This window comes from Hevea brasiliensis, chromosome 15, assembly GCF_030052815.1.
Source record: "Hevea brasiliensis isolate MT/VB/25A 57/8 chromosome 15, ASM3005281v1, whole genome shotgun sequence".
Taxonomy (NCBI): domain Eukaryota; kingdom Viridiplantae; phylum Streptophyta; class Magnoliopsida; order Malpighiales; family Euphorbiaceae; genus Hevea; species Hevea brasiliensis.
This window is the reverse complement of record NC_079507.1, coordinates 67528849-67549706: the sequence shown is the minus strand read 5'-3', so window position 1 is coordinate 67549706 and position 20858 is coordinate 67528849. Positions and strand designations below refer to the sequence as shown.

General features: G+C 34.6%; 4 protein-coding genes across 8 annotated transcripts; 1 reads left to right on the top strand and 3 right to left on the bottom strand.

Annotated features, from left to right (window-relative positions):
* Nucleotides 1-477: 477 nt before the first annotated feature.
* LOC110673411 (transcription factor MYB120) lies at nt 478-4669 on the top strand. 2 transcript variants are annotated; one of them, XM_058136812.1, is made up of 3 exons: nt 478-1758; nt 2097-3201; nt 4058-4340. In XM_058136812.1, the coding sequence occupies exons 1-3, from the start codon at nt 1318-1320 to the stop codon at nt 4150-4152; spliced, it is 1641 nt and encodes a 546-aa protein (XP_057992795.1). In that variant the 5' UTR covers nt 478-1317; the 3' UTR covers nt 4153-4340. The 2 variants fall into 2 exon arrangements, with proteins under 2 accessions (XP_057992795.1, XP_021692239.2); XM_021836547.2 differs by lacking the exon at nt 4058-4340 and adding an exon at nt 4364-4669 and having other exon boundaries at nt 482-1758.
* A 2100-nt stretch (nt 4670-6769) lies between these two features.
* On the bottom strand, nt 6770-9705 carry LOC110673419 (autophagy-related protein 8C-like). The gene is made up of 5 exons (XM_021836558.2): nt 9532-9705; nt 7991-8046; nt 7841-7893; nt 7188-7306; nt 6770-7063 (listed from the first exon to the last, which is right to left on the bottom strand). The coding sequence occupies exons 1-5, from the start codon at nt 9566-9568 to the stop codon at nt 6951-6953; spliced, it is 378 nt and encodes a 125-aa protein (XP_021692250.2). The 5' UTR covers nt 9569-9705; the 3' UTR covers nt 6770-6950.
* Nucleotides 9706-11492: 1787 nt separating this feature from the next.
* On the bottom strand, nt 11493-13978 carry LOC110673418 (autophagy-related protein 8C-like). Its single transcript, XM_021836557.2, has 5 exons — nt 13742-13978; nt 12786-12841; nt 12627-12679; nt 11799-11917; nt 11493-11706 (listed from the first exon to the last, which is right to left on the bottom strand). Exons 1-5 carry the CDS (start codon nt 13776-13778, stop codon nt 11609-11611), a joined length of 363 nt encoding a protein of 120 aa, XP_021692249.1. The 5' UTR covers nt 13779-13978; the 3' UTR covers nt 11493-11608.
* Nucleotides 13979-14761: 783 nt separating this feature from the next.
* On the bottom strand, nt 14762-20614 carry LOC110673480 (probable beta-1,3-galactosyltransferase 2). Of its 4 annotated transcripts, none has more exons than XM_021836629.2 (12): nt 20457-20614; nt 20054-20254; nt 18666-18762; nt 18493-18557; nt 18206-18417; nt 18028-18091; nt 17234-17306; nt 16991-17111; nt 16561-16648; nt 16345-16470; nt 16140-16249; nt 14762-15157 (listed from the first exon to the last, which is right to left on the bottom strand). In XM_021836629.2, exons 2-12 carry the CDS (start codon nt 20164-20166, stop codon nt 15009-15011), a joined length of 1218 nt encoding a protein of 405 aa, XP_021692321.2. In that variant the 5' UTR covers nt 20167-20254; nt 20457-20614; the 3' UTR covers nt 14762-15008. The 4 variants fall into 4 exon arrangements, with proteins under 4 accessions (XP_021692321.2, XP_021692322.2, XP_021692323.2 ...); XM_021836630.2 differs by having other exon boundaries at nt 20054-20249; nt 20457-20612; XM_021836631.2 differs by having other exon boundaries at nt 18493-18554; nt 20054-20612.
* Nucleotides 20615-20858: the final 244 nt, after the last annotated feature.

The following is a 20858-nucleotide window of genomic DNA, read 5'->3' as shown; positions in this document are numbered from 1 at the left end:
TTGTTCCATGCAGTGATATATTTTATTTTTTTTTATTAAAAATGATTTATTTTTATATATTTAAATATTTTATTTATAAATTAGAAAGGTATTGCATTACTGTTTATCAACCATTAAGTGTCTTAAGAGGTCTCCAACTCTATCTTTTATTTATGATATATGATAATCTTATTTTATTATTTTTTTTAATATTAACATTAAAAAAATTATTATTAATCAATTTTGACCGAGTATTTTGATTCTATATTTAACATTGAACTCATCTCATCTTATTATAGATGTAGAAGATGGAATTTTGCCAAAAAAGAAAAAGACAGGAAATTATTAGAAAAAATGAAAATAAAACAAACATGGCCTCTTTCTCCATTTTAACAATGGTCAAAGTTTAAATCCAACTCTGTAACCATAAAGTATGCATATGCATATCTTCCAAATCCAATTTGTGCAAAAAACAGCCCGAAAGAGGCTGTTAAAGCTTAAAATGAAATATTAAAATATGAAAAACAGAAGCAAACCGCCTAATAGGCTCCACCATTGGAGTGTTGAGAAGTACCCGGGGGAAGAGAGGAGAACAAGAGCTATGCCATTCTCCTCTCATTTTTCTTCTATCTAAGAAGTTTCCTTCTCTCTAACCCCTAAGCCCCTAACCCCCTTTGTGGGTCACCACTTTCGATAACGATACCCCATTATCATCACCACCTCCCAAAAGCCAACCTAAGCCCCCGTCTCTCTCGCTTTTCCTTCCTCCCACCTCCTCCATTTCTGTTCTGTGTTTGTGTATGTCCATGCAGAAAACCATAAAGAAAACCCATTAAAGATAGAGACCATCAAGAAAGCAACCCAGAAAAGAAAGCAACAGAATTATGGCATTGTCTTTCCTTGCAGGCACAGAAAATTCTCTTTCTCAGGGCAAGAAACCAGAATATGGAGTTCTTTTATTTGTCCTTTTTGGTGTGTTTTTTCTGAACAATCATCTCCTGCCTAAATAAAAACGTCGGTTTCTTTCTCTCAATCTCTTCTTTCAGAAAAAAAAAAGGAGAGATAGGGAGATCATCAAACACCCTCCTTTGCAATTTTTTTTTCTAAAATAATAAAATTTTCTGGTTTTTGTCCTTGGGTCCCACTAAACATAGAACATAAAAACAGCCCAGCAACTAAAATCCTTGTTTCCATTGTAGGAGTTTCCATCTAGTCAGAGAGAGAGAGAGAGAGAGAGACAGAGAGAGAGAGAGAGGGGGGGAAGACATTATCTCATATACGTACATAAATAAAGTTTACAGTCAGTGTCTGTCTGTTTGGCTTTTTTTGAGGTTTGGGATGATGATATCTACCGGCAATGGCAGTAGCGAAGGCGGTGGTTCCTCAGGATCCAGAGGTGGTGGTGACAGTGATGTAGCTCCTGCTGCCTTTCATCAGGGTGGTGGTGATATGCATGCTAATGTTCATCATGGTGGAGGTGGTAAAGGAGGCTGTAGTGGTGGTGGTGATGGCAATGGTGAGAAACATTTAAAGAAGGGCCCGTGGACAGCGGAGGAGGACGGGTTACTGGTGGAGTACGTGAGGAAACACGGTGAAGGGAATTGGAATGCAGTGCAAAGGCATTCTGGACTGGCTCGCTGTGGCAAGAGTTGCAGGCTCCGTTGGGCCAACCACCTGCGGCCCAATCTCAAGAAAGGTGCCTTCTCGCCTGAAGAGGAGAGGCTCATTGTTGAGTTGCAGGCTAAGTTTGGCAACAAATGGGCTCGCATGGCTACTCTGGTAACTATTTATGGCTTCAATTTTACTTTGTTTCTGCTTTGAAAACAATTTCTGGGTTTGTCTCTTGTTTTTTATACTTTTGTTCCATGATTTTTAAACCTTCTTATGGTTTGGCTGAACAATTTCTATGTTTCGTTATTTTTGTTTTTTATAGTTCACAAAACTAGATTTTGGGTGGTTGGTTGTTCTTTGACAGACAACAGTTTGCCTGTGTTTCTGCTTTGAAAACAACATGCCTTGGTTTTTCTCTGCTACAGAAAACAGAGAAAGCAACTTTTCTGTCTGTTAATAAAACCGTTTCCATTTCTTCAATTCTTCTTCTGTTTCGGTATCTGCAGCTCCCTGGAAGAACAGATAATGAAATCAAGAACTACTGGAACACAAGAATCAAGAGACACCAACGCCAAGGCCTTCCTCTTTATCCTCCTGATATTCAACCTCAATACCCACCAAGCCCCCACTTTCACCACCGCAGATCCTTTTCTGTATCCATCATTCCGACCACCCCTACCTCCTCTTTCACCTTCCCAACAACGAACTCCGCCACTCACACACTCACTCCAACGTCTGCTACCCCTCCCCCTCTATTCCCTACCCCCACTGCTACTAGTTTTCCTACGCTTCCACTTTTTGACTTCTCTCAACCCTACCACCACCATACATCTCACTCCACACCTACCACCCCAACCTCTTCTTTTTCTTTCCAAACCCAAGTTCCCTCCCCAACCCATGCACAAACACACAATTGTGCATGTTCTACTCCACCCCCTGTATCTCCACTGTCCTCTCCGTCCACCAAAGCATCGACGTGTTTTTCTACTCTACCACTTTTTGATTTCTGTGTATCCAGAACCCCTCCTATCCTTCAGACCCCTATGCGCTTCAAACGATTCTCCTCCTCCCCTAACATCGCCTCCCTCACCACAACCAACAACACCTCCACTAAATCCAGTATTAGTCCTAATTCTCACTTCTCGCTCCCCTTATCACCATTGCCCCCTGCTTCGGCATCCAACACACCTCTGGGTCACCAGATGCGTTCCTGCTTTAGCTGCAGTGAGTTCCACAATGAACTGCGGAAAGAGGATCAGGAAATGTGTTCGCATTTGGCTGCTGTGACCCAGCCGGAGCTCCCTTCAAACCAATTTTTGTCAACAACAAACCAGAATAGGAATTTGGGGATTGGTATTGCTACTATTGGTAGTAAGTTTGGTAAAAGAGCGACTAAGAAGAAAATTGGTAATTCTATTAAAGATAAGGTTAATGGCAACCTGGGGTGGGCGTTGGAGGATCTGTTGCAAGAGGCCAAGGCATTGACGGAATGTGGACAGACTTCGACAGAGCAGAGCAGTTTGGTGTTGCAGGAACAGAAGCCTGAGCTGCTCGTTTCTGACGGATTTGACTTACATTGGGATCAAACCAGTTCTCTTGCGTTGTCTTCAGGTCCGTTGTTGGATTTTTTGTGCCTGTTTTGGTTTGTTTTTTAAAATATTAATGCTATGGATGATTGTTCCTTGCGTTTCTTTGGTTTTTTTTTTTTTTTCAGATTGCTATAATTTCTCTTTCTTTAATTCTGCGCTTCTAATGTTTGTGAATTAATTACAGCAAATGAATCAGATGCACAACTTTTGTTTTGATTTCTTGGATTAGATATGAATGCTTTTTGTTTGCTAATTCACTAAAGTATTGCTTCTGCAATATATCCGTAAATTGAATGGAAAGTATTGCCAGTCAGATCTATATCCCCAATTTATCTGTCATCATTACTGTATCCTACTCAAGCCTTTCCGCACCTCCTTCATATTTTGAAATACTGCTACAGGTCCTTGATCAAAACAGATGGATGAAGGAGCATACGTTTGGATAGACTTCATAATGGTTTTTATATTGTGACAATATCAAAACAATGCTCTATATTAGGTTCTTGTGCAATTGATCCCTTTGTTTCTTGGGAATTATTCTCAACTCTCATGCACAATTAACAGTTCTAATTTCACTATTCTAGTTAAAAATAAAATAAAATAAAATAAAATCTATATCAACTGTCAGTTGTTAGTGATCAGTTCTTTGATGAAAATAATTGTCAGTTGGAGCATTTCATCAATTCATACAAGCTTTGTAAACTTAATCTACCCATGCATGAAATTATGTAACTTGTTAAAAGTTTAAGGTAATGCGGCTCAAATCTGAGTGGCATTGTTTGAGATTCACCCATAAGAATGCAGTACTAGATGGATGACATGGTCTCTACTCTGACATGGTGTTTTCTTATCTATTGATGTATTATTTTTTAATGCAGACCAGAGCTTATTGCTCTCCGATGAAGTGTATCACAACACGAGACAGAAAGATGTCTTGAAGTTGAAACTAAGGCAATGCTATGTAACCTTTTAGTTGTTGTACAAAGGTCTCAATTTTCAGTTGAAAGTTGAATCTTACTCTAAATCAAGATTATAGAGTGGCATAATGTTTCTAGTCTTTTTTTTTTCTGCCATTCTTGCCACTAATCACTCCTGTAACTTACCTTTGAAACTGGTGATCATTTACTTGATTGATTAGATAGGATAATTCACAGCAGTGCTTTTCTGACCCTTGATGTGTACAGGATTGGAACCCGAGGTTGACATTGCAGGCCAACTCAACGCCATGCCTGAAGACTTCACCAAGGTTTTGAACATCCTCCCTTCTCCGATGCAGCCTGAGTTGTATAGTGATAGTGCGGATATCTCCAATGAGCCATCTTCGGTCTTGACAGATGATAATATTGGGTTTGAGATGCAGCAGATAGCTTCACTTTTTCCCCCAGCAGACCATGGCAGGACTCTTGGCTCTTGCTCTTGGGATAACTTGCCAGGAATTTGCTGAGAATGGGTTCAGATTCATGCTACTTTGAGAGAAGAAAACACAAAGGCTTTTGAGTTCATGGTGTATTGTCTTGATTTTTTTTTTCTTTTAATTAATTTATTTATTATTAATTTTTTTTTTTATCAAACTTGAATGGGGTTTGTTTCTGGCAATGATGCTTTACGTATCTGCTATTTCTCTTTTTATATCAAGCTTTCAAACTTGATATACTAACCATAAACGTTCACAAGAACTACAGCTACAGTTGAATAATACCATCACCGGACATAATTTGTTCGTGTGTCTTTTATTGTTAAACGAAATCTTCTGCTTCGCTGTGTTTGCTGCAGGGAAACTTAGTCCGAGTATATTAGCAGCAGAGTCGAGGTTATGATTGCTGCTAACTTTCGCTATGTATCTCATTTTGCGTTTCTGTAAAAATTTAGATGTAGCGAAGGGGAAGCAACCAAACTGTAAAATGTAGAGATCTGTCAAAGAGGCATTCAATTCATAGATTGGATTTATGAGCTGTAGTTTGCTACTAACTCAACATTTTCATAATTACAGATTAAGGGGCCTGTTTGGATTAACTGTTGAATATAGCTGATAGCTGTTACTATTAACTGATAACTGATAGCTGATGATAGCTATTTTATATTAAGTGTTTGGTAAAATTATATTTAGCTGTTGCTGTTAATATGTGAAATGACTAATAAGGATATATATCATATAATTTATTTTATTATTTAAATAAATATAAAATTATAAATTTATTACATTATATTATTTATTTTATTATTAAATTAAATATATAATTATTAAATTAATATATTATATTATTTAAATAAATATATAATTATTAATCTTTTATATTATATCATTTATTTTATTATTGAAATAAAAAAATAATTATTTTTTAAGATAATTAAATAATTTTAAAAATATAGATAAAATAATAAAATAATTATTATTGTTAATAGAAAAATTTATAATTAATTTTAAGTTTTTGGATATAAATAAATATTTTATATTTTATGTTATTAATAAAAAATATTTTAACAAAGTTGAAATAAATTAATTAAAATATTAAAATTACAAATAAAAAATAAAAATATTAATAATATTAATTTTCAAGTTAAATAAAAAAGGATAATATGGTCAAAATAAAAAATAAAATCAAATCAATATCACCGATGAGAAAGACTCTAGAAATAGGCTTGGTGATGGGTATCATATCGGTTGCCCATCGCCTATCAACTCTATTTTTAAAACAAATCAGACCAAACACCCCCTAAAAAGTATATTTATCACAACGTATTAACCTTGCCTTTATGTTTTCTGCCAGTAGGTTTGGTTCGAGAATGGGGGATATGAGATGGGATAATGACTTTACTAGTGCACAAGTCTTTATTTTTTGAAATTTCTATTTGAATGCTTAAGGTTCAAATTTGTTCCATCAACTGAAAAAATTTTATAATTTCTTTTACAATCATGTATTTGTCACAACATTGCTTATAATTAGTCTCATAGAAATTCTCAAAAAGTCGATGTAGCAGAGATTCATTATCATGAAATAAAATCCATCCTGTGAAAAGAAGTGAATGCATTTTGAAACACAAAATTGATTCTTCGAAGTTCCACTGGCAGGACAAGATAACCAACCCTTGGCTTCAACAGCAGAGTATCTATTAAACTCACTCAAGCCTTTGGTGGATTGAAAGGGACAAGTTGGGACTACAACCAAGACAGAAAATCCCTCTTCCGTTACCATTTACCCAGACCAATACGTGCAGGCATATGTATTTTTTTTTTTTTTTCAAATATAAATCAGGAGAGCCCTATTCGGGCAACAAGAAGGATACAAGCTCAACTTGCTGCAGAGGGTTACAAAGGAAGGATTTATCTCTAGCAGCTCTTGCAGCAAAGCTATGAGCAGCAACATTACACTGCGACATCACATTTATCTCAATTGAAGATGGCAAAGGCAGGGTATTAGAGATGGATATTTGTAACTATTTTTACGATGATGTAAATTCAAAAAATAATTATTTGCCACGAATTACCACATTAATCCTATCCACCAAGAAGGTGCTCTTGTAAGAAATATACCTGTTAGTGAAGCAGAAATGTCATACTGAAACATTACATTGGCCTAGTAAGAACCACATAATTTAATTTGCTCGTCTAGATTCATAGAAATCACAAGCATTTAAGTTAAATAGCAGTCTTGTATCCAGGCTGTAAGGAGCAGTATCCTGAGTTTAAACATGGTTTGTCCATGGTAAGTACAGAAAGCCAAGAATTTACATATGTTCACTGTCATCTCAAACTTTTTAGCTTGCCTGATTTCAGCATGAGTACCCCTTGACTGATGCCCCAAAGGTGTTCTCACCACTATAGGTCATGTACAGGAATCCATCCTCATCTTTGTTTTCCTCGTAAATTGCTGACATCATGGCAGCTACAGTAATGGAAAGCATAAATAAGTCAACTGAATAATAATAATAATAATAATAATAATAATAATAATACAGGAGTGAATAGGATAAATAAAAATAGTAATTAATCATTTAGATTCTTCTCACCTGTGGGCGGCAAAACATTCTTGACAAAGATGAATATAGCCTTCTCAGCACTGAGCTTAATTCTCTTCCGAACCACATAAACAAACTGGCCAACAGTCAAATCAGCTGGAACCAGGTATCTGCAACCAAAATGATGTGAGAACCAGAATCAGCCAAAAGAGACCTGATAGATACCAGACCATATAATTAAGATGTGAATAATCATTACGTGAATTTGTACTGGAAAGCAAACATTTCCTCTTCAGTTTTGTAAGCAGTAACTCTTTTAGATTACAAAAATCTTTCTGATGGCACACCCAACAAACTTTCCATAATTTATAAATATCCGTAGTATAAGTAGTACGTACATAATGCCTCATCAATCCCAACAAACAAGCTACTTTGGAACCATGCTGATTACCATATTCGATAAAAGATGATGTGATATACCATGGAATACTAGGAAGATATCAGAATATTTCAGTCTCTCTCTCACTATCTATATATCTATCTATCTACAAATGTAAAATTTGGCAAACAAATGCTATTTAAAGAAGCAAATTGTAATACACGAGAAGAGACCTAGTTCACTAAAAACTGTGCAATGATTAATTAATGCTCCAACTAAAATATATAAAAGATAAATTAGAAGGAAAGATGCAGATATCACTAACTTCTTTTTGTCAATGTCAGGTATGTCACTTCTTTCAGCCCTCTCCACAATAACCTATTTAGCATTAAAGAAAATGAGGAAACAAAAAATTACATGTGATCTATCCAAAAAATAGACTACATTATTAATGAACAAAGTATGGCTTTCATACTGGTATTCTATCAGGATACTTCTCCCTAATACGGGCTGATTCAGCCTGCCTCCTTTCTGGCATGTCATTAAAAACAAAAACCATAGTTGTTAATTTAAGATATAACGAGTGGGTAAACTGGTAATCATAATGAAAGCAATATAGTGAAAGATATTGAATTGCTTCACATAGTTACAGAAAAGTTCTGCAATCTCAAATAAAAGAAGCTAGATAACACATACAAGTGGGTAAAAGGGCTTACTTTCAATGATGGAATAGACTTTTTAATAAAAAAAGTCATTATTGTCCATATTAACAAACAAAAAACTAACAGAAGTAGAAAAATTAGTTAACACTCAATGTTCTCATTCTTTCAATGATATGGTTGTTAAAACTTAATCAAGGTTACTTGGGACATGAATTGTAATGCTCCCGGGAATAGCAATTGGCAAAATAACTGGAACACAGAAAGTAGGTTAGCATGGAACATAACACAGTGGAGTAGGCTTCTTTTAGTGTCAAAATTTATAAAATTATATCCATTATGAAATGCAACAAAAAGGGAACTATAGTAGTACGGTATCCTGTATCCTATAAAGATATGCAAAACAAAGAAATTAGCTCTATATTTTACTTGATTGGTTCATTAATCCACAATTGAGTGTTACGCTTTAAACAATTGTATAAGTGGAAGTGATATATCACTGCATTTTTCTCACATGTTTGATCAAAAGTTAAATTCTGCATGCCAAATTATTTACACATTTTGAGACGAATAAAGTTCACAATTTGCTAGATGACAGGGCATTATGGTAATTGCATGCCTTCGGCCATTTTTTACCATCATTCTTGTCTTCCTCAGTGAAAATGCAGAAAACCCTAATTTATTGATGAATAAAATTTCCTACATGACAACTTCTAAGATGTTAATGCAACTATGCATAAATCCAGAGAATCACAACAGTCCCTCTCTCTAAATGACAAGATCTTATATGCAATTTTCAACATTACCCCCATCTCTTGGCCAATGTATCAGATGCCAACATTACCAAACATCCAAAATTGAAAAAATTATGCACTTCAGAACCTGAAAAAATTATGCACTTCAAAACCTCATTAATTTGTATTCCATCAAATTTAACATAACGTTCCACTTTTATCCTTGAGATCAAGCATGATATTTGATTTCCTCTCTGCTTTTAATGTTACAGTCATAATTAAACACGAAATTACATCGATCAAGATGTCAAAACAAACTCAAGAGACGAATATCAAATAAGCTTCCAAAACCCTTATTTCAAGATGTAAGAGGCCAGCGTTACAAGGTCAACTCTGGTCCTCGACAGATCAATTATGATTGTTATTAAAACCGCAAGAAAATCCAAAATTCAAGCATAACTTTAACATGTTATTGATCCCAAAAGCTAATCTTTGTAAAATTCACCAAATGCCCAGATTATAAAATCCAAAATTAAGTGCAAAAAAGACCCGAAAATCGAAAGAAAGATATCAATCAAGAATTATGAACACAAATACGAGATGGGTAAAGATAGAGAGAGAACCCAGGGGGTGTTCCAACTTGAAGGAGCTCTTGGCCATCGCTTTGAAGTCTGTTTGTCGTGCTAATCAGCTAAGATCCAAGGGCTGTTTGTTTTCCCTTCTTAAACAACGTGTGCTTGTTAAGCAAGAAATTCAATGAGCGAAATGAAAGGACTTTTTGCCCCTTTGGATGGCTTGTGAAATCCAAAGCTCTTTACATCTTAATTATACTTTACCGGAAAAAACGGTAGCGTTTCATTTTCTTTTATTATAATTTTGAATTTCTTTTTTCCCCTTATAGGTAGCCATTTTTATTTAATGGTGAGCAACTGAGCATTGGACAATTCTTTCTAGAAATTCAAAAAACCAAATAAATGGAAATAATTTTGACGATCAAAATGGGGCCAAGTCGAATTATTGTAAAAAAAAAATTTTTGAATTAATTTTGGGTTGAATTAAATTAAAATGCAAAAGTATAAGAATAATAAATTATATGAAAATCAATTTAAAAATAATTAATAATTCAATTGATTTAGCTATTTCATTTTTTAAATATTCACCTTTTTATTATTGAAGATTGATTTTCATTCATTTTTTCTTTTAAAAATCACATACATTTGGCTAACTTCAAACTTTACATTCATAATGGATGGGCATATGTACTTTTGAGATCAGATTTTCATAGGAATGACCCAAACAAGAATCCCAAATAACACAGAATTAAGGAGTACTGAAAATTTAAATCTGATTCTCCAAAAAATAATTTAGTGCGAGAACTTCATCAAGAGACTTTTTTTTTTTTTTAATTGGCAAATTTAAATTGTCGCAAAGCTCATTGGGCAAAACAATGACAGTGTAGATACAACATCATAACAAATTAACGCCTAATGCTTGAATTCTAAAATCAAACCCCTACCCAACGAATCAAGCCCAACCAAACAAGCTCAACCCCTAGTTAACAATCCTCGCTGAAGCAACTAAATCTAGGGCTTCTTCCATCACAGTGCTTCAGCTAACTAAGACTAAGCAAGAGTTGCCCACCAGACACCATTACAGGGAGACCTTCCTCCAAAGATAAGCAAGATGGCTCAAAGCAAGCAAAAGCAGGGAAGAAACCGCCACAGCCAAACAAGTAGACCAACTCTTCCAGATCAAGCACCATGAGCCAAAACCGACACCATAGGAGAGAAGAAAATGCAGAGCCACAGTACTTTTAGTCTCATCTAGCTGCGGAAAGCCACAACCACACATTAAGGCTAGCTCTACCCTCCGTGAGCAGCCTTTTGAAGAACCTCTCCCTAAGCCAACAGAAAATCATCCAGCAGGGGACCACTACGAAACCCAGGAAGCACCAAAATCAAACACAACTTCAGAATCGCCCCTTCCTCTTGCAGATATCCACAACAAACCAGGATATACACAACTAACCAAACTATACATTACAGACCAAGGATGAGAGGGAACCTCACCCACTGAAGAGACGCCTAGCTGAGCTAAACCGAGAAAATGGAGAAACCAAAGAAAACTCGTGAGAGGTTTCTCTCCCTCTAAAAGACTCATGCGTTGCTGAATTTACTAAAAAAATATAAATTGACTCATCATAAATTTAATTATTAAACTTTTTTTCAACAGATGTATATTCTTACAAATGAGACATCAATTGATCCCTTTTTTTTATCAAAAAAAAAAAAATTAACCCTAGAAAAAAATTTATATATATGTTGACTCAACTTTTTTTTTTCTAGATCAGCCACTAGGATCATCAAGGTTGATTCAATCTTCCAATAAAATGTAATTTTATGAAACACCAGCTAACCATATATATAACCCAAAAAAAACCCTGCTAGCAGTAAAACTAGATTGCATCCATGCAAAATTAAGTTGGTATGGTAACATCCACTACCACTTAATTTACTCATGGGAAATCTTAAGAACAGGCAGACACAAATATTTACGTCATCACATTCAGAAGCAGTTGTATATCCAAATCTTAAGAACGGCCAGCATCATAGCAAGTTTCAACATGGATGCCCCGTGGTAAGAACAGAAAGACAGAATTTACATTTGTTCATTGTCTTTTCACACTCTTCAGTGTGCAGTTCAGAATGATTCTCCAAATGTGTTCTCCCCACTATAAGTCATGTAGAGGAAGCCATCCTCGTCTTTGTTTTCCTCATAAATTGCAGACATCATGGCAGCTGTCATAAAAGAAAACAAAGATAAGTCAACTAATAAAATAAAAAAATTAATATAATAACTAAAAAAATATATAAATTATGTCCCTTCTTACCAGTGGGCGGCAAAATGTTCTTGACAAAGATGAATATAGCCTTCTCAGCACTGAGCTTTATTCTCTTGCGGACCACATAAACAAACTGGCCAACAGTCAGATCAGAAGGAACCAGATATCTACATGCAACATTACATCACAACTAATGAGAATTTTATTATACAGAAGCCAAACGCAATCTGCCAGACACAAGAAAGTACAATAAAGGTGACAAATTGAAAGGAAAACCTAACATTTCAGCTTCAATCTTCTAAGCAATAACTCTTTCAAAATTAGAAGCAACTTTCTAGAAAGCTTTAAGTGAATAGACACAAACACACATGCATATATATGCAATTTGTTTATGGTCTACGAAGTACGAAGATAACAATACATAAAAACCCACAAAAAGTTATGCAGCATAAAATCATGTTCTCTACCATATTCACAAAGACCATGCTATACCATGAGATTTTACTAAGACATCAAAGTATCCATCTCTCAAAATCTAAATTCAAGAGGCATTAACTACTTATGCTTTCCATTGAGTTGTTTAGCACACAATTTTATAGCAAGTTGCATACACACAAATTTGTCATCAGCTATCTATTCCAATGCTAGTCTAATATATTCAAATCAAAATGCACTTTATTTATAACACTTGAAGAGACAGCTTCACTGGACATCCAAACTACAATTCTCTTAATTTCCATAAATTTCATCCAGCTTATTTTATTGTAAATTTAACGGCTCTTTATTTAAGAACTGCAGGAGGAAAAAGATCTTTAAAACAAACTTGCAGGACAGAACAAGTCAAAGAGGAAACTTAGCAATGTAGACATCACTAACTTCTTTTTGTCAATGTTGGGTATGTCACTTCTTTCAGCCCTCTCCACGATAACCTGTGCAGCATAAGGAAAATAAGCAAACAAATTCAAACAAAAACATTATAATAAGATACCAAGCAGATACACTGCATTATTGATGAGCAAGAACCGATTTTCATACTGGTATTCTATCAGGATATTTCTCCCTAATACGAGCTGATTCTGCGTGCCTCCTTTCTAGCATACACAAAGGTAAACAAAAACATAATTAGACATTTAAAAATAAGTAAAGATACAGTAACTTGTAAGAACTTTTGCATGGAAAAAAAAAAAAGAACTCTTGTACAATTAAAGAAATATTTTAAAAGTTATTGGATAGGCTTCTTATATTTATAAAATTATTCTGCATTTCTCCATAAAAGCCATCTAGATATTGGGTGTGAGTGAAAGGGCTTTGCTTCATCGATGGAATAAAATGAGTTGAAACATACATACTAGATTCTAGATAGATGAATATCAACCCTATAATTCAATACACAAATTAGATATTTGATATTTGTATAAAAGGTAGTGATATCACCTCACATCTCTCTCATATGTCAGGCTAATCACTAATGATCCCCATTTCAAAATGAACCGGGCAAATTGCAATTTGCAATATTTTCCATATAAGTCCCTCTCTCAGATTGACAGATACTCCACATATTTCTGAAGTTCTGATCCCCGTCTGGGTAAAATTCAATGATGTCAGCGTTCCTCAACACCCCAAATTCCAGTTACTCCAGTTAGCAATTCATGACTTTTCCCTGACAGATTAATAGCAGATGAAACCTCCGATTTCATGCTAAAAAGATAACCATTTTACAAGATTAACCCAGATGTGAAACGCGACCATCCCATCTTACTCCGAAAATCTCAAGGCTATCGCCATCTTCTTTAAATAGCAGATAATATGATTGAAATTTGGATAATAAAAAATCTATAAATGTTATTTTTTCATAAAAACCACCAAAAACCCAGATCATAAAAGCCACATTCAAAGGCAGAAAGGACCCAAAATCAACAGAGATATTAATCAACAATTATCAAGAGAAAGATGTGCTCATATAAATAATTAGAGAGGGATTGAGAGAGAACCGAGGGGGTGTTCCAACTTGAAGGAGCTCTTGGCCATGGCTTAGCAGTAGCTTTCTTGCGGTGACTAGCAAACACAGTTTCTAAGTTTCGATGAATATATGAGAAAAAGAATGCAAATAGAAGTCGGGTTTCTTTCCTTTGAGGATTTTATCAAAAGCGAAAAAATCAATTGGCGGCTGCAAAAGAGAATTTGTGAAACGCTCGCTTTACTCTTTCCTTCCGACTCTCTGTACGGTACCGGATTTGAAGTAACTCATATGAGAAATTATATTTTATAGAAAGAGAAATATTTTAAAAATAATAATTTTTAATTTTTAAATAATTATAATAATAAAATATTTATTTTTAATTAACTTATAATTTTGTATAAATTATCTAAATAAAACTAAATTTTTTTTAATTTATAGGATCTATTTAAATTATAGTTGTAGCAGTTATTATTAGTGAGAAAATTATATTTTAAATAAATTAATTAAAAATATTTTAAATTAAATTTATTATATTTTATTATAATAATCTGAAATTAATTAAATATTTTTTAATAATATTATTAAAAAATTATTAATTTTTTATATTTAATATTATAAAATAATAATTCAGACATTTATCTATAATTTACCATATAAAATTTAATGAAATGATGAACTTGTAGATTAATTTAAATATGAATAATTTTTATTTTGAAAAAAATAAAATATGAATAATTAAATTTATATATTTTAAAAAAATATTAGTTAAAAAGATACAAAAATATAATATATTAATAATGATACAATAACTCTTGCATGTTTTAGACATTTTAATATAAAGTATTAATATAGTAGTCCATATTAATTTGAATGAAACCTTAAATAATAAATCATATAATTGGTTTCAAAAAAAATAATTATATAATTAATTATATATCATAATTTTTATCTCCATTTCAGACTACAAAATTACAGAGCCAATCATTAAGAAATATATTAAAAAATTGTCAACCCACGCCCCGCCCCGCCCCAACCCACCCCCCCGGCGCAATTGCCCAAAAAAATTTAAGATTATTTATCCATTCATAAAGAATAAATAATTACAATATCCTCTTAAAATTGCTACTGCTGGCCTAAAATGGAGCAGAATCACAATAGCAAGATCCCCTCCCCCTGTGGCCCTGTCCCCAACACTTCTCAGTTTACATTTTGACTCTCCGCTTTTCTCTACATTCAAATCCCATAACTGTCTCAAGCCTTCTGCTTGCTTCCTCCTGAATTTGGAAGAAAGTTATTTGTCAGAATTCTGCACTCGACAAAGCATTCTCGCCTTCACCGCAACGCCGGTGAACCTCCTTGATTCTCTCCACAGACTTGCAAATCCCACTACAGCTCCAATCAAATGAAGCTACACAGAGGTTACCCGCCTGAGCCTTCCACTCACAATCTGCAGTATATTTTGTCATTATAGAAACATTAGTAACAATTTCTTGCAGGAAAGAAAAATACTCTTTTGCATGAAACCAACAATTTCTTTCCCCCAGTTGGAGTAGTGTAATGTAAGCAAACAGTATACACACAAGAAGAAGGTTGTCAACACACACACACACACACACAAAACCTTACGTGGGAAAGAATGATGAGGCAACAACTCAAATGACTTGGTATGGATGATCCCACATCCATTATCCTACAGATCATATTGATGACTCGAGTACCTCTATCAATAAGCAATCTTACATTAAAACCTAACCATCAAACATGAACTAATTGTGCTAGTAAGAAATATGGTTTTAAACATTCTTTAGAGGATCCAACGATCCACAACAGGATTACAAAAAGTTTTCTTCTTAAGGTTAGCATTTTGTGTCTCTTGTAATGACAGAGAAGCTTGTTCACTGGTTGTTAGCTTAAATTAGATGCAACAGAAATTTGTAATCCACCAGTAAGACTTCAAGGTGGGGATGCCACTTGATAGGAACCTTCACCAAGTTGATCTACCTTTTTCGATTGGTTTTCTTTGTTATGTGCAAATCCTGTTTTCTGATATGGAAATTCTCATTCCAAAATTTCAAAACTAAGTGCATTGTAAAGGTGTGAAGTCTTGCCCTGCTATAAATATAATCATGTACGAAATCTGCCTTTAAAATTCTACAATTCTTGAATTGTACCCAATCACAGACCATGCCGTTGCATAAATTTTGCTGATCTCATCTCATCAAAATGTGAAAAAGCACCAATCCACTTTCCTTTGGTGTAATAATATGAACAGATGATTAGCAAGTAATTAGAGACTACACCAATCTAAGAGTGATTTATTTGTGCTTGACAGATTCCACAAATAAACTGGATGGCCCAGTCAAAACTCTTGATGAAATCAACCACTCGCACAAACAACACACACAGAGGGTTATAACGTATGAGATTACCAGGTGGAGTACCACAACAGAGTCTCCGCTCATCAATATGCTCTATATCCAATCCAATAAACCATGACCCCAATGAAACATCCTCATTAGCATACTTGTGTAGCACATGCCTGAATGATTACAAATTCAAGCAGAATAAGTTAGAGCAGATGAAATTTGGGGACCAAAATTTATCATTTATCCTTCAGAAGACCCAGGAACTTACTGGTTGATTGATATGTAAGCAGCCAAATCATTTGAAATAGCATACAGCTGGCCTGTAGCATGACGAAAATATTTGTTTCCCTCTTCCCCAAATTTCCAATACTCAGGCTCATGGTATTTCACTCCCCTATTCAAGAAATAGACAAAAACTGAAACAAATATTCCATATTCTTAAATAAATAATTAAGCAAGCAATTTAAAGCATTTTTTTGCTTACTTTTGAGCAAGGACTGGACCAGACTTCATACATCCTATATAAACTCTGGGTTTTGACAGATGCCTAGCTAAAGTTGCTCCAAGTGTGGCTGCAAAAATTTGTAGGATGAGTTCAAAATAGAAACATATTAAAAATAAAATTATAGAAAAGTACAAAAAGGCAGCAGCATTGACTTTTAGTTTAAAATGGCTATGTGAAATAGTGCTACATTATCTCGCGTGTAACTCAGAAATCATCAAAGAACGCTTAGTGGGCTCTAATCTCAAATATGACAATTTACTCTGGTTTTATGGACAGAAAAGTCATTAAAAGTTATTTCAGGTACATATAAATATTCTAATGTAGAGTTTCTTGTTCTTGTAATATATAGATATTTAGATGATTGTAAAGTTTTATGCCCATTTAAATAAGTAAATGAATGAATATTTACCTATATTTACATGCACATCATCATCAACTTTGACATAAAAATCCGCATCCCACGTAGCAACAGCAGTAGCAAAGTATGTCTTTGTTTTTGCAGACAATTCAAGGTAACCCTCAACATGCTCCTGCTCATACAAAAGTTACAAAATTCACATACCATGAATGAGATATTTTCTAAAATCAACAAAAAGAAGATCTTCCTATGCAATATATGTTTTTGCTAAAACAGAAGACACAATATTATTACCAGTCTCAAGAAGTCACCATGCTTCTTATCTTCTGCTTCAATAGCTCTGTCAAGAATACCACCTGCTGTGGCACTGGCGATCCAACAGCCAAGGGCAGGGAAAAAGATAATTAAGATTCAATCTTTCAAGATTGGTTTTGATGTCAAAGATCAAGACAACCATGTATAAATCATCACAAGTATACACTAAAGAAAGGCTTCATGAATAGATGTGCTCATACATGTCCCCTAGACTTCTCTTACACTTTGTTATCTTTCTCCACATTTCACTCCTGTTACTGAGGGAATTCATGGCATATGATTATTACAAAGCCAGCTTACTACTTAATGAGTTGTGTCTTTATGGGTAACAGCACACTCATGTTTTGGAAAGAGAAAATATGTTCCCCTGCATTGGAATTTTGCTTGGATAATCCTTTGCGATCCTTGTCTTATGTTACATGTTCATCTTCATTTCTCCATTATTCTCTTACCAATGTTCTATTACTCTCCCTTTTTCCATCTCTTTGCCTGTATGTGCATCACTTACTGTGCTACCACACCAAATCAATTTTTTCTCCATTCCAATCCAAGTTGGACTATATGCTTGTTTTCTAGATTGCAATATTCCACTCTTGAATATGAGTTAGCAACACAAGTAGGTTATCCTTGACCCCAAGCAATTAACAAGATAATTTTCTTATAACGAAACCTCTTAGATTTCCAGTTGTAATACTGTTATACATCTCTACAAAAGCCAAGACATAAGTTGTATTGCAACCAAAATAAAGTTTGGACTTAGATAAGGTGCCCACCTGTGACCTATTACAAAGCGAATTATGATGCCCTTCTCTTCCTCAAGCTTCTTTCTTTTGTCGCCTATTTATCATACAGGATGAGAAAAGGATAAATAGCTAATTACATACTAGACCATCCATAAAAGAAGTCATTATAAAAACATTGAACTCAAACCAATTATTATCATTCAGAAACCTTGAGGCATCCAAGTAGCACGAACTGAATCTCTTCGCTTTCTGCTGCTAAAAGCAGTATTTATGCCTACAACCATTAAATACTTTCTTTTCCTACTTGATTGAGTGATTTTCAAATTGTTTGATACTGGTGAACCATTTAGCATGGATTCCTGCACAGCCCTTGCAGCAGCTAACTCCATTTCCAAATTTGATATTGTTTTATCCAGAGTTCTGTTGCAAGCAGTCAAAGATTAACATCCACTACTTTGAGAGAAAATTGAGATACAAAGCCCAATAATAGCTTACTGGATAGCTTGATGTGTCTTTGAAACTTCTCCCATGATGTCCTTGGATTCGGGCTTTACATCCTTCTGACGGGAAATGAAGTTTACATGATAAGCAAGTAGGATGTCAGCACATGATACCATCACCAAACAAAAGTGAGAAAAATATTTCTCATAATTTGAATGGGTACTCACAGTTTCTGGGGCACATCCCTCTGAAAGTAGCTTCAACTTTTCATCTTCAAACCTTGTTGTCCTTGACATACCTTCAATTTCAGGCACAGCCCATATTCTATTATCAAATAAATCCAAATTAGTGAATGGCAAAGGATCTAATGTCAAAAAATTTAACATTGTTTCATCCAGTAAGAGTCCAAATGATAACATGTTTTTTGAATCATTTTCAAAATGGACACACAAAGAATCCATGAGATAGAAAGTCTATAGAATGAATGAGAGAAAAATTAGAAGATAAGAACTTTGAAACTGATTGCAAATCAGCCTCACTGGAGAGAGAGCTGGGCAAGCCAAGCGAATCAGCCAGCTTCTCTATCTGAGATGGAGACCATCAGTGAAGGTAGCCAAGAGGTTCCCACAGACATCAAGGCTACAGTGATGCTTCCATTGATGGGCAATAAAAGAAAAAAAAAATCAATTGCAACTCTATCAAACACAAACAGCGCCCCCCACCCCATTCCCCACCCACCCGCGCAAAGCCCCCAGCCCCCTCCCACCCCCCCCCAAAACCCCAACCTCCCTTCTTTCTCTCCAAGACTACCACCATCAACCCAACAAAAAAAAAATGTAGGTCAAACAATGCCTAGGGAGATCTGTAGGATCAGAAGAAGTAGCTTCTAGAAGAAAGTCAACCACATGTGAACTGGATTAGTAACTGATTGATTATCAACAACAAACCACAATTGATTGGAAGAGTATCAATAACAGAGAAACAAAACCCACTCTAATCCAGAAACTGAAGAACTAATTAATAGCAATACGCAAGCAACTCGTTTACAAAAGCAATGAAGGAGGAATGACTTCATTTCTTGAAAAAATAATAGCAGGAATGTACATCAAAGAGATGCAATATCCAATTTCATCGGAATTGAATCGATAAGCATGAATTCATCTTAGCCTGGATATAAAATTGAAAAGGCACGACCGTAATAATTACAAGAGAAAGAAGACACCATCAACAATGAACAAATCAAACATAAAGCAAATCCTAATATAAAAGTACAAAATCTATAACGATTAAAGTTATCTTGACAAATTGATTACAATACCAATTCAAACCCAAATCCCAAAATTGCAATCAATATCTCAAAGAAAATTCTTTTTTATGCATCTTCTTGCATATCATTTGCATACATGCCTAACAAAACTACCATAACCGATATCCAGAAAACTATAATAATAACGGTGCAAAAATTGGAAAGAAGACATTAATTAATTTCTCCAAGAAAACAGCTTATTTCAAATTTTCTGAGCTAACCAATCTCAAGCAAAATTTCAAAGAACACAAAAAAGCCTGCAAATGAAAATTTCAGAAGCTTATCAAAAGCTGCAAATGCAGAAATCACCTGTCCGAGAATAGCATCCCACCACAGAAGCAACCAATACAAAGCAGAAGGCTCCATTTCTTTGACACCACACTCTTTACAGATGCATCTACTCCTTTACTCTTCCAAGTCATTATGATAAATTTACACTTTGAGCCAAATCAAATCCCGAGTCAATGCACTGAATTGACTCCGAGCCAGATCCAAAAGAGCCCTCCTTCACTTCAAAATTAACACCAAATAAACACCCAGAAACCTCTATTTGCACAAATTTAAAGCAAAGGAATATAGAAAAGAGAAATCAAAACAGAGCAAGAATCAACAACTGCAAAATTCACACACTATACAAGCAATGATACAAGCACACACACAAATCCAGATGTATGTAAAGACTAATGCTTTGTATCAAAAACATCTGTCTCACTAGAAAGGGACACTTTGCCACTTGGGTTTTGTGGCTGGTGTCTCTTTGCGTCCTAGAGTTCAAGTTTTAAGAGTTGCAGAGAGGTGGAGCCGTGGATTGGACAGTAAGCTATTATGGGAAGAAGAAAATATAAATAAAATGTTTGGGTGTTTAATTTAATGGAAATATATTACTTAACCACCATAACAACCCTTTCATATTTAATGTTTATAGGCCAACTAGTTTCTCTTGCTGACCTGGTAACTACATTGTCCTCTCAACAACAATATAATTTCAAGATTTAATGATGTTAGAGTAAATGCTTACTCTTTAATTATAATGTTTATTATTCATCACGCCATCTGAAAATGAATTATAGTTCACCATGCTTGTTGTTCTTCCTTTTTTTATATAAAAAAAATA

What these genes read in the sequence shown, in the direction of transcription:
- LOC110673418 (XM_021836557.2), bottom strand. Translation starts at nt 13,778, where the DNA reads ATGGCCAAGAGCTCCTTCAAGTTGGAACACCCCCTCG. An exon ending in CAAGTTGGAACACCCCCTCG is followed by an intron (nt 12,842 to 13,741) that starts GTTCTCTCTCAA and finishes TGTGTATGCTAG; the next exon opens with AAAGGAGGCACGCAGAATCA. An exon ending in GAACATTTTGCCGCCCACTG is followed by an intron (nt 11,707 to 11,798) that starts GTAAGAAGGGAC and finishes CTTTTATGACAG; the next exon opens with CTGCCATGATGTCTGCAATT.
- LOC110673480 (XM_021836629.2), bottom strand. Translation starts at nt 20,166, where the DNA reads ATGACTTGGAAGAGTAAAGGAGTAGATGCATCTGTAAAGAGTGTGGTG. An exon ending in AAGACACATCAAGCTATCCA is followed by an intron (nt 18,418 to 18,492) that starts GTAAGCTATTAT and finishes TGCTTGCAACAG; the next exon opens with AACTCTGGATAAAACAATAT. An exon ending in TGATGTGCATGTAAATATAG is followed by an intron (nt 16,649 to 16,990) that starts GTAAATATTCAT and finishes AAATTTTTGCAG; the next exon opens with CCACACTTGGAGCAACTTTA.
- LOC110673419 (XM_021836558.2), bottom strand. Translation starts at nt 9,568, where the DNA reads ATGGCCAAGAGCTCCTTCAAGTTGGAACACCCCCTGG. An exon ending in AGTATCCTGATAGAATACCA is followed by an intron (nt 7,894 to 7,990) that starts GTATGAAAGCCA and finishes AATGCTAAATAG; the next exon opens with GTTATTGTGGAGAGGGCTGA. An exon ending in CCTGACATTGACAAAAAGAA is followed by an intron (nt 7,307 to 7,840) that starts GTTAGTGATATC and finishes TTTTGGTTGCAG; the next exon opens with ATACCTGGTTCCAGCTGATT.
- LOC110673411 (XM_021836547.2), top strand. Translation starts at nt 1,318, where the DNA reads ATGATGATATCTACCGGCAATGGCAGTAGCGAAGGCGGTGGTTCCTCA. An exon ending in GGGCTCGCATGGCTACTCTG is followed by an intron (nt 1,759 to 2,096) that starts GTAACTATTTAT and finishes CGGTATCTGCAG; the next exon opens with CTCCCTGGAAGAACAGATAA. An exon ending in TTCTCTTGCGTTGTCTTCAG is followed by an intron (nt 3,202 to 4,363) that starts GTCCGTTGTTGG and finishes TGATGTGTACAG; the next exon opens with GATTGGAACCCGAGGTTGAC.